At 42.5% G+C, this 12,976-nt stretch overlaps 1 protein-coding gene across 1 annotated transcript in view; it reads left to right on the top strand.

Annotated features, from left to right (window-relative positions):
• The window catches only part of CILP (cartilage intermediate layer protein), a 39,366-nt gene extending 26,825 nt beyond the window's left edge, over positions 1–12,541 (top strand). The window contains exons 4-9 of the mRNA XM_066592903.1: positions 643–912; positions 2,095–2,280; positions 2,433–2,741; positions 6,233–6,341; positions 6,493–6,650; positions 9,328–12,541. Of these exons, the coding sequence (XP_066449000.1) occupies positions 643–912; positions 2,095–2,280; positions 2,433–2,741; positions 6,233–6,341; positions 6,493–6,650; positions 9,328–11,672 (3,377 nt within the window). The 3' untranslated portion in view covers positions 11,673–12,541. The remainder of the gene's footprint in view (positions 1–642; positions 913–2,094; positions 2,281–2,432; positions 2,742–6,232; positions 6,342–6,492; positions 6,651–9,327) is intronic.
• The last annotated feature ends 435 nt before the right edge of the window (positions 12,542–12,976 follow it).

Here is a 12,976-nt window from a genome sequence, read left to right as displayed (position 1 = left end):
TATGACGATTGGGAAAAAAATTTTCCGTAACTCCTCATATTGTTTTATATAATTAAAAAAATCTTTATTTTTACTTTTTTTAACTAATAGGGGGCTTGAACCTGCAGTAATGTGATCGCTCATAAATTATAATGCAATACTATGGTATTGCATTACACTGTATTTTAACAGACTGCCTATTAAAGACATGTCACTGGCAAGTTTTCAATAGTCAAATGATCATGACCCCAGAAGGCCCCAGGCTATGATGACACCCAGATGGCACTCCCACAATCCTATCCAGGGGATGCTGTTCAGGACATTTAAATTCTGATTGGAACATTTAAATGCCACTGTCAGCAGCCTTTAAAGGGTTAACAGTCATAATCAGAGTCATTTCTGTTAGCCGCTGTTGGGTGTTGGCTGTCAAAGACAGTTAATACTGCCATGTATGGAGTGGGTTCAGCTCCTTCATCCACTTCATACATAGCACTTGCTGTGGGCAGCTATATACATCTTAATTGCAAGGGGTATGTGCAGTTAGGACATATATAGACGAAAGTGTGTCATGAAGGGGTTAATGTAACTACTTAATCTAGTATAAATGCGGCACTTTCATTGGCTGTGACATATGTGTGATTCTAATTCCTTTATTCTGATCAGAACTTCAGCAGTGGACAACCTGGTTCAACATTGATCACCCAGGTGGCAATGGAGACTATGAGCGCCTGGATGCCATCAGGTTCTACTATCCTAATAGAGTTTGCTCAAAACCTCTCCGTATGGAAGCGCGAACAACAGAGTGGGTACCAGCAGAAAAGACTGGAGAAATTGTGCATTATAGCCTGGTAAAGGGGTTCTGGTGTATCAATACTGAACAAGTGGAGGGCAGAAATTGTTCTAATTACTCAGTTCGCTTCTTGTGTCCCGTTGGTGAGTTCACAGTTTCTACAATTTATGTAGTTTACAAAACAGTTCCACTTTTATGATGTGTGAATGGTGAGAATTTGTTGAGATCATGTGGAACATGTGCATAATGCAGCATTAAACAGTTGGCTGGAGTGTAGAATATTACATCTTCATTGGAGTTCAAAAACACCCATAACCTGTATGCAGAAGTCCTCACACCAGTGCTTCTGCTAATTTTTTTAAAGGCGTTGATATCACCAATTCACCTTATTTCAGTTATAGAAACTTGATAGCAGAAAAAGCCCACATGGTCCATCTAGTCTATCCTTATATTATTTCCTTTTTGTTTCTCTCTTAGGGTAGATCTATGCACTTCCTTGGTCTAGAGTTTTAATCTGTGTCTGTTTCACTTAGCTTTCCTGTCTTCTCCATTCCTGACCTTAGCTTGTTTATTGACTATGCTTTCTCTATCTGCTACCTGCTCTGACCCTTGCCATGATTCATTGTCGTGCAATAATACTGCCTGCCCTGACCTTGGCTCTTTTCTTCCACATCTCTGTCTGCTCCTCCAGTACCGGTGTTATGTTTACCCTGACCAATTTATATCAGCTGTCACATTACCAAGACTACTTCTGCGGTAATGGTCTGGGGTTCCCTGCAGCAAAGACCAGATCTTGATTGGTAGGGCTAAGGGTTAAAATGAAGGGATGTCAAATGCTTCCCCCAGAACTACTCCTAAGCCAAATTAGTGTGTGGCACAGTTGGTCTATACCCTCTGCCCTGACAAACTATATCTAGTTTTTCAGATTATCTGTATTTAAATGAGTAAGGATGAGCTGCAATATCAGTCCAAGTCCCCAGAGAAGAGTAAAGCTGTTTCTGTAAAAAAATAAGTTTTTTTGCAATAATGGACATCTCATTTAACCACTTTAGTGGCACGCCCAGAAAATCTCCACTAATAATAAACCTGCCAACGAAGAGGTAAATAGTATCATTTTAGCCACAAACACGTAAAAATAATTATTAACAATAATATTTTCTGGCTGTATTTGTGACCACTTTTTGTTACATTTATGCCCACCTAACTTTGTGTAATACAAATTTTATTCATTAAATTAGAGCAAAAGTGTGAAAAGAAGCACCTTTTTAGAGTTGTTACCTTAAAACTATCCAAAAATACACAGGATATTCCATCTTCTGTTACAGTTTTACAACCCATTATTCCAAAAGTGACATGGTCAGAATGGTCCCCATGGAGTCTGTGCTCAGCCAGATGTGGTAGCAATGGCATTCAGATTCGAAGGAGGACCTGTTTGGCAGAGGATCATTGGCAAGACCACTGTAATGAACCCACAGAGGAAGGACGAAGGTGCACTGGTGCCACGTGTAAAGGTAACAGGAAATCTGACTAAAAGCTCCACATGGCTTTATGATTTCAGATAAACAACTAGTTAAAAAACATAAACTAATAGCAGTGTTGTTAGTCCTCATCATCCACTTGCCCCAAATGTAAATGTTGCATTCAGTCTTTTTTCTCTTCACAGTATGTAACCTCAGCTGTTCTATGGGCAAAGCAAGTGCAGACTGTAGCGTGTGTGAATGCAAGAACCAAATACTGTATGGCACAGTCACACTCCCCGATGGAGCACCCGCTGCCGGGGTAAATGTGTACGCCATCTCTAGAAAACCCAGAGTGAAAGCTGTATCCAATGCCCAAGGGCAGTTCAGCGTGGTAGGGTTGTGTCCCAACAGCACACTGCAGCTGAAAATGGAAAAATACTCTGTGGTCAATGTAAAAATTCCTAAAGGCAATGGATCATCTTCATCTATACATATTAGTATGAAGAGGAAAGGTAAGTAGTGTAACAATATTACATTTTATCGCATAGGGCAGAAACAGATGTTTTAAGGACTCTCTTAGCGTTCTGCTCCCAAATTCACTTGGAACTATTGATATGTGTAGTATGTCAGTGATGTTGCTACAGATTCATGAATGCTGCCCAAGTACAGCAAACGGATATATCTCAATTCTAGTCAAATCCTGTATGTTATTCTTTATTACAAAATTTTGAGCAGGACTTCATTGGTTGAAATCACACAGCCAAACATTGAGGTTTTCCACAATAGAATTCTTTTGGCTACCTTATAAACTAAGGGTCCTTTTACACACAATGATTAGTTTGCGATGACAAGTGCTAATCATTAAGATCGGTACTTATTCACCTGGGTTCACACAGGCCAGTACAGAATGTATGGGGAGGAACAATTGCACATATGATCATTCATCCCCCATACAGTTTCATCATTGTAAGCACCGAATCCCCTGTTTGTACAGAAAGTTATGCTGCTGACAAAAGTTTTCCACAACATCCACAACATGACTCGAATCCGCAGCAGATTTTTTTCACTGTTATTAAATGCAGTGGGATCTTAAGCTTTATTAAAACCTTACCAAACTCTTATAAATAACAGACACCAATATTGGATAAAGAAGGCCGCAGTGTTTATTAACGGGGTTACAAACATTGGGGAGAAATGTAACCAATAATAACTGTAACACTTGCTGTAAACTCTGTTTTACAGACCCAAGTTTATTAACTAGAGATGAGCGAGCATACTCGTTCCGAGCTTGATGCTCGTTCGAGTATTAGGGTGCTCGAGATGCTCGTTACTCGAGACGAGCACCACGCGGTACTCGTCTCGATTAAACGAGTACTGACCATTGAATTCAATGGAGCCAGCAATACAGCTGGCTCCATTGAAAGGAATGGCCTGCCGGCAAGCGCGGGATGAATTGTCGGGAAGGGCTTAAATATATAAGCCCTTCCCTGCAATTCATCCAGAAATGTGTAAAATAATATATATATATACTCACCTTGTCCCGCAGAACGATGTTAGCCCATTGAATTCAATGGAGCCGGCAATACAGCCGGCTCCATTAAAAGCAATGTGCTGCCGGCGATCGCGGGATGAATTGTCCGGAAGGGGTTAAATATATAAGCCCTTCCCTGCAATTCATCCAGAAATGTGTAAAAAAAAAAAAAAAATATATATATATATATATATATATATATACTCACCTGGTGAATTTATGAATGGGTGTGTGACTGCTGCCTCTGATTGGCTCAGCGGGACCAATCAGATGAGAGGCAGCAGTCACTCACCCATTCATAAATTCATGAATGGGTGTGTGAGTGGAATCTGCCTCTGATTGGTCAGGCTGTGACCAATTAGAGGCAGCTCATTCAGCAGGCGGGGATTTTAAATCCCCGGCTGCTGAATACTACTTACAGCTGTTCAGAGCAGTTCAGGAGGACTGCCGCTGGCCGCGCTGAACTCCGTCTGCCGGGACCAGGTGAGTATATATATATTTTTTATTTTTACATATTTCTGGATGAATTGCAGGGAAGGGCTTATATATTTAACCCCTTCCCGACAATTCATCCCGCGATCGCCGGCAGCCCATTGCTTTCAATGGAGCCAGCTGTATTGCCGGCCCCATTGAATTCAATGGGCTAACATCGTTCTGCCAGGACAAGGTGAGTATATATTTTTTTAATTTTTACACATTTCTGGATGAATTGCAGGGAAGGGCTTATATATTTAAGCCCTTCCTGACAATTCATCCCGCGATCGCCGGCAGCCCATTGCTTTCAATGGAGCCAGCTGTATTGCCGGCTCCATTGAATTCAATGGGTTAACATCGTTCTTCTCTGCCACAGCTGTTACAGCTGTGGCAGAGGAGAACGATCTTTATGCTGACAGTGGTGGTGGGGGGGGGGTCTCACTCTTGCCACTATTGTGGCTTAATAGTGGGACCTGGGAACTTGAGATGCAGCCCAACATGTAGCCCCTCGCCTACCCTATCCGTTTCTGTGTCGTTCCCATCACTTTCTTGAATTTCCCAGGTTTTCACAAATGAAAACCTTAGCGAGCATCGGTGATATACAAAAATGCTTGAGTCGCCCATTGACTTCAATGGGGTTCGTTACTCGAAACGAACTCTCGAGCATCACTGAAAGTTTGACTCGAGTAACGAGCACCCGAGCATTTTGGTGCTCGCTCATCTCTATTATTAACCAATCAATAACCATAAGAGTTCATGTAAAGTCTGTCTTGCAGACACGAGTTTACCACCACCAAACTCTCCCCAAGTTTACCTGCCCACCCGCCTAATGCGGGCGACAATCCCCCATTAACTACACCGTGACAAACCTAAGGGAGGGAGGGCAGGATGCTGCTTCCTTTCCAGATGATGATGGCCCCACATCTCTGCACCTCCATATCTCACTGCTGCTCCTCTCAGCTTGTTCCTCTGGACCAATCACCAGCCACTGTCAGGCCACCAGATTCTGCCTGACAACCACAGGCATTTTCCGCCATTTTTCTTCAACCAATCATTTTCTGCTGCCAACCAGTCCATCACTGGGCAGAACTCACTCTCTGCCATCTCATCAGACCCAGTAATGACCTTTGTAACATATCATAGTTAACCAGAAAACCTCCTCCATAGAAGGTGACATATCTATCCATCCATCATGTACATAAAGCTCCCAGATCCCATGAGGCTTCATCCTCCTAACTGTCCCTCAAGCCTTACATTATCATTGTACTGTAAATAGTACATGATTGTCACAGCTCTCTGGCTGTGTCCAGCTGATCCACGCGCCGGCACATGCTCAGTGTCCTTTCAGCACTGGACGTCAACATGAACATTTCTCTGTGGGTGTGTGGATGGATTAGTTGGTTGGGAGGAATGTCCCAGCCGGCCAATCAGGGCCTGTCTATACACATTTATTTTGGTTCCTCCTCAGGGAGGACACCGGTTATACTTCTAGTCTGGAGGTGTTTCTGATCAGATTGGTGGCTCATGTTATGTTCTACTGTCAAATAAGTCTGTTTGGGGTAAATATTATTTTGGGGTGTTGTAACATTTGTTCTCTGACTTCATTACTATTGCCATTAGTGTTTATTTACTTCTATATCATATCCTTCGATATTTTCTGTAGCAAATATAATCCCTGTTTTCCAACTTGGAATAGTGAGGGCCGCCCCAGGTTCCTGATGTGGGGTCACCCTCATCAGGATGGGTGCTTCGCTTTTAGGTAGGATCTCTTTGCATTGTTAGTTAGGTTTAGATTTGCTGTTCCCCCATTTTTTGTTTCATTATTCATTTCTGTGTTCTCCACATTATTATATTGCATGTATATCTATCACCTTGGGACAAACAGTTACATCTGCTCCAGACAAGTTTTTTTGCGTCCAGCTCAGATGTAACAGCTATGTGTGAAACTGGCCTAAACACAATGCAATTGGAAATGTCCATTCTTCTTTATCTCCACAGAAAAGCCTTATATAGTGGAACACCCTGAAGCCAAGGTAAGGCGCTTGGGACAAAGCGTGACATTCTGTTGTGATGCTGTGGGAGAGCCAACCATAGAGCAGTATCTGTGGTAGGTGACATTTTATCTACATATTCATTTTCACCTGAATACAATTAGCATTCTTGGATGATTTTAGCTGACATGAATGTTAGTAACCTTTTTCAACACTGAATTGTATTTATTGAGCTATTTGCTTCCAATTGTATAACGTATTTTTCAGGTACCATAATGGAACCCTCTTGGACCAAAATGTACATAAATTCAGCAATCAGCTGACCCTTCGCAAGCTCAAGGCAAGCCAAGCTGGAGAGTACTACTGTAAGGCTAAAAATGATGCAGGCTTTGTAAAATCCAGACCCGCCAAGCTCACTCTCATTGGTGAGTTGAATTATGGCTGTATCTGTAATTTATAGAACCATGAAAAAATGCTTTATTCAGTATCAGTAATCTTAGAACTACTGCTTTTTTTATTAAAGGGGTATTTGTAAAATTTACTTCAATTACCTACTTTAAGGATAAAAGTCTGATCAGTGTGGTTCTCTCTGTTGAAAGCACCGCCAATCCAGAGAATAGGTGTTACGTTCGCTGAGCGTACTATAACGCCACTTCTCAGCACGGACGCAACCGTGTCTATTTAAAAACCGCAAACACACTCATCCTGTATTGCATAGACCAATTGCGCCTCTCCAGGAAAGATGGAAGGACCCCTGTCCCTTACTAATCAAGGAAGTGGGGAACCCCAGCCTAAAAGCGGGGTCATCGTCCTGATAAGGTCGGCCCCACTGTCTTCTTCTAGGACCTAGCTATCCCTGATTAGGAACCTGGAGAGATGCACTAAACACACAGGACATGACACTATTCACACAAACACATTGTACACAGAACAGGACTGCACATACAGCACATGTCTGGCACCCTGCACAGACCTAACATACGTCGCTGTTCCCACCAACATACAGTATAACACATACCACATAGAACAGGACAGTTCACACCTCATGTCTAGCTACCAGCATAGACATACAACACAAGTCACTGTTCACACCAACATACATGGTTGTGCATACAATATATAAAAGGAACCCCACACGGAGCTCACATGCATACCGATGATAAACCATGGCTGTGGGGGAACCACAGGTCCCAGGCGCACAACCTTAACAATAGGGGTCCTGTGTCTCCCTTTCCTCTTCACTGCACCCCTCACAGTTCGAAGGAGATTGAATGGAACAGGGGTCAATTTTGTGTGGTGCCTCTCCTTTCCTCTTCAATGCGACTTTAGGAGATAGTAGACTACAAACACTTGGCTATTTCCATCACCCCATAAAAACAAATGGAGTGGAACGATGTATACTCAGGCACCACTCCATTTAACCTTCTAGTCACTGCAGAGGATGCAGTGATCCTACAGTGAGAAGCAGAAGGAACACTGGTCCCCTGAAATTGGTGAGGGGTCTCAGCGGTGAGACTCCCACTGATCAGACTTTTACTGCCTATCCTATATATAGGGGATAAAAGTCAACTTTGGGAATACCCCTTTATACAAATTTGAAGTGCTACATTTTTCTAATATATTAGTGGACCTTAGGCCTTAGTCAGACGGGCGTTTTTTCGCGTGATTTGCGGATCGCATGACTGATGCGCATCCGCAAATCGCGTGACCAGTGCCCGAAAATCGCCCGAAAATCTGCTCCTAGCCGCGTTTCATTAGAAACAGGCCGGAGCTGTCCAGCGCATTTCATTACATGGAGCCAGCAATACAGCCGGCTCCATTGAAAGCAATGCGCTGCGGGCGAGTGTGGGATGAGCCAATCAGAGGCAGGTCTCACTCACACCCATTCATGAATTCATGAATGGGTGTGAGTGAGACCTGCCTCTGATTGGCTCAGGCTGAGCCAATCAGGGGGCAGGTCTGACTCACACCCCCTTCACACCCACTGCAGGCCGGCCGCACTGAACTCCGGCTGCCGGGACAAGGTAAGTATGTATATTTTTTTTATTTTAACACTTTTCTGGATGAATTGCAGGGAAGGGCTTATATATTTAAGCCCTTCCCGACAATTCATCCCACACTCGCCCGCAGCGCATTGCTTTCAATGAATTCATGAATGGGTGTGAGTGAGACCTGCCTCTGATTGGCTCAGGCTGAGCCAATCAGGGGGCAGGTCTGACTCACACCCCCTTCACACCCACTGCAGGCCGTCCGCGCTGAACTCCGGCTGCCGGGACAAGGTAAGTATATATTTTTTTTTTATTTTAACCCTTTTCTGGATGAATTGCAGGGAAGGGCTTATATATTTAAGCCCTTCCCGACAATTCATCCAGCGCTGTCCGGCAGCCCATTGCTTTCAATGGAGCCGGCTGTATTGCCGGCTCCATTGAATTCAATGGGCAAACATCGTCCTTCTCTGCCACAGCTGTTACAGCTGTGGCAGAGAAGAATGATTTGTCTTCTATATGTTCTCAATGGGGTCGGCGCTGCTGCCGCCGGCCCCATCGAGCGCATATAGAGAAGAGAACAGGAATCGCAAATCGCAGATAGGTGTGATCTGCGATTTCTGTTCTATAATTTATCGGACGAGCGCATTAAAAGCGCTCATGTGTCCGATACCATTGCAAAGCAATGGTTTTAAAAAATCGCCGGACGCATGCCCAAATCGCGCAAAAAAACGCCCGTCTGACTAAGGCCTTACTCTGTACTATTCCTGGAGATTTGAGAAGGATTTGGTTCTGAAATTGATCTGATCTGATCACTTGTTCTGAAATTGATCATAAAACAAAAATTTGGTTTATGGTGCATTAACACATTGAGGAAAGAAACCACTGCGTTTTTTCTGTTGTAACTGTACTGTAATTCTAACCTGTGGTTTTGCTACGTTTCTGCAATGTGTAAATACACCCTTCAATTTCTTTGCCAAATTAATCACTTGCTCTAATCTAATCTAGTAGTCGAATCCTCATCAAATCACACCGTGCATGACAGGCTTTAGTATGACGAATGTCAGGTATTAAATTATTTATGATGTATCATTCTAAAAAATAACTTTTTCTACAGATCAGAATGGTCATGTCTGCAATCCAAAGCCAGAGGACCATCTCATCCAGCTTCCTCATGACTGTTTCCAAAATGCCACTAATTCGCTCTACTACAATGTGGGGAAGTGTCCTCCCACATCTTGTCCTGGGAATCTGGAGAATGGACTGCGATGCAAAGACACTGTTCCTTACTGTTGTGGAATTACTAAGACAAAAGTTAAAGAAGTCTCCTGTCAGGGTTACATTCTTCCAATTAAAATTGCTGTGCAATGTGGTTGCTTAAAGTGTACAGATACCAAAATAGTTGTCCGTGGAAGAGCAGTGGCAGCTGATACTGGAGAACCAATGCGATTTGGATACATATATGCAGGAAATACCAGGGTTAGCATGACAGGTTATAAAGGTACCTTTTCAATTCAGGTTCCTGCAGAAACAGAGAGGTTGGTTCTTACTTTTGTTGATCGACTACAAAAATTTGTTAATACCACGAAAGTTCTTCCATTCAATAAAAAGGGAGGCTCTGTATTTCACGACGTGCTTCTTCTGAGGAAAAAAGAGCCAGTCATATTGGACTCTATGAAAACAAACCAAATTTCTCTAGGAGACTTAGAAAATAGTGATCCTATAGCGGAATTGGAAATTCCACCAAATTCTTTCTATCGACAAAATGGGGAGATCTATAATGGTAAAGTAAAGGCAAGTGTAACATTTTTAGATCCAAGAAATATATCAACAGCCAGAGCTGCACAAAGTGACTTAAACTTTGTCAATGAGGAAGGAGACACCATGGCGCTACGCTCATATGGAATGTTCTCAGTAGATTTTACTGATGAGAAAGCCACAGAATCTTTGAACGCCGGAGCAGTTAAAGTATACCTTGACTCTTCCCAAGTCAAAATGTCAGAGCACCTTGAAAAGATGAAATTATGGTCTCTAAATCCAGAAACCGGACTTTGGGAAGAAGAAGGTGACTTTCAAAAAGCAAGAGTTCGACGAGGTAAAAGAGAGGAGAGGACCTTTCTTGTAGGCAACATGGAAATTAGGGAGAGAAGATTGTTTAACTTGGACGTTCCTGAAAATCGAAGATGTTATGTGAAGGTTCGTGCATATAGAAGTGAAAGGTTTTTGCCAAGTGAACAAATAGAAGGTGTAGTAGTAAATCTAATCAACATGGAACCAATGTCAGGATTTTCATCCAATCCTCGAGCTTGGGGACGCTTTGACAGTGCTATAACTGGTCCAAATGGGGCATGTTTACCTGCATTTTGTGATGACAAAACCCCAGATGCTTATTCTGCATTTGTAACTGCCACCTTAGCAGGAGAAGAATTGGAACCAGTTCAATCTTCCCCAAAGTTTAACCCAGTTGTAATTGGTGTTCCACAACCCTACCTAGATAAACTTAATTACAGAAGAACAGATCATGATGATCCCAAACTCAAGAAGTCAGCTTTTAGCATTAGTGTGGCCAAACCAACTCCAAATGCTGCTGAGGAAAGCAATGGCCCAATTTATGCATATGACAAACTTCTAGAGTGTGAAGAGGCCCCTTATAATGCTGGACATTTTAGATTTTACAGAGTAGAAGGAGACACATATAACTTTAACACAGTAGCTTTTAATGAAGATGATCCAATGAGCTGGACTGAAGACTACTTAGCCTGGTGGCCCAAGCCAATGGAATATAGGGCTTGTTATATAAAAGTTAAAATTGTTGGGTCTCAGGAAATTATGGTAAGGTCTCGAAATATGGGTGGCACACATCCACAAACAGTTGGCCAACTCTATGGAATTCGAGATATACGAAGTACTAAAGACCAGGGAGATCCTAGTCTCTCTACAGCATGTGTGGAATTCAAATGTGGTGGTATGCTTTATGATCAGGATAGGGTGGATCGTACACTTGTGAAGATTATTCCTCAAGGAAGCTGTCGGAGGGAAACCATAAATACCATGCTTCACGAATATCTTGTCAATCATCTTCCAATGGCAGTTAACAATGACACCAGTGAGTATACTATGCTTGCTCCTCTTGACCCACTTGGACATAATTATGGCATATATACAGTTACTGATCAGGATCCAAGAACAGCCAAGGAGATTGCCCTTGGTAGATGCTTTGATGGCTCATCTGATGGGGTTTCTAGAGTAATGAAGAGTAACGTAGGGGTAGGTCTTACTTTTAACTGCTTGGATCAGGATGTCGGGAAGCAAAGTGTGTTTCGTGGAAATGGACTAGCAGCTTCAAGTGCCAATAGACAGGGAGGCAGGGATAGAAGGCAACAAAGAGCAAGTAGTCAAAACAGGTCAACAGGGAGAATAACTTTTCCTTTAACAAGACGACAACTCAGCTCAGATGAATAAGAAAAGAACATATGCAAGACCACCAGGATGCTAAAACACTCCATAACTTCTTGGGTTTAACAGAGTTTTCAGAAAATTCCACACACCATTTTTTTTATGTTGCCTTAAAAGTCTTTTGCCCAGGTGAGGTGTACAGAATTATAGCAGAATGTAACGGCATATGCAATATTTTTAATATCAGTTTCTTCCTTTATTAAAAGCAGAACAATGAGAAGTATCCTAATAAAATTGCAGTCAACAACATCTACCGTAAGATACTAAAACAAATGAACATATCACATATCTGCTAGCTTTTACAGTAGCTATAACTTTAGAGAACATTGCTTCATTCTCTTCTTTGTCATTCAGTATGCTGAAAAATAATTAGCGATACACATGCTTTTACCTACTTACATGTTTATTTCATTTGAGTTATCTATCAGACATAATGGCTTCTTTCCTTCGGCCATCCTTTGATTCGTATCTTTCAGCAGCCAAAAAGTACCTCCACTTGGTGGGAACTGGTTGTCAAATGTATCCTGTATTTTCCACCACTTGTTACTAGTACAAAAAAATAATATTTTTCCAGATGTGAGTCCCACTTTAGATGTAACGTGAAAATCAGAAGTAGGATGTGACCAATCTCTTAAACATTAAGATTAGAGATGAGCAAGTATACTCGTTAAGGACAATTGCTCGATCGAGCATTGTCCTTAGCAAGTACCTGCCTGCTCGGAAGAAAAGGTTCAGCTGCTGGCGAGGGTGAGAGGTGAGTTGTGGCAGTGAGCAGGGGAAAGCGGGGGAGAGAAAGGGAGAGAGAGATCTCCCCTCCGTTCCTCCCCGCTCTCCCCCGCCGCTCCCCGCCCGCCGCCGGCAGCCGAACCTTTTCTTCCGAGTGGGCAGGTACTCGCTAAGGACAATGCTCGCTCGAGTAATTGCCCTTAGCAAGTATGCTCGCTCATCTCTAATTAAGATACATAAATGACATCCAAGATATTTCAGCAAATACAAGAATCCTAAGGCAAAATCCCTGCCGTCTATTAAAGAAAGCAATACCTATAGCGTACTAGAGACTGTATTTTTAGGTTTCAAAACTGGAGCCAAAGGCTTCTGGCGGCAGTTTCAGTAGTGGGATGGCTATTTGCCAACATCAATGAGTAGGAAATGTAGTTTCAATGTTCAGTCAAAATGTGCTATTTCTGCTATTTCTATCAGTCCAGTTGTGCGTACTGGTTGCTTCCTATCTTAAATTGGCTATTCCACCGAGGAAGATTATTCACATTAAATTTCATACTGTAATACTGTACTTGAAGATGTAAATAACA

Source organism: Eleutherodactylus coqui, chromosome 2 (genome assembly GCF_035609145.1).
Source record: "Eleutherodactylus coqui strain aEleCoq1 chromosome 2, aEleCoq1.hap1, whole genome shotgun sequence".
Classification (NCBI taxonomy): Eukaryota; Metazoa; Chordata; class Amphibia; order Anura; family Eleutherodactylidae; genus Eleutherodactylus; species Eleutherodactylus coqui.
The sequence above is the reverse complement of the archived record's forward strand: the minus strand, read 5'-3'. Positions and strand labels throughout refer to the sequence as shown.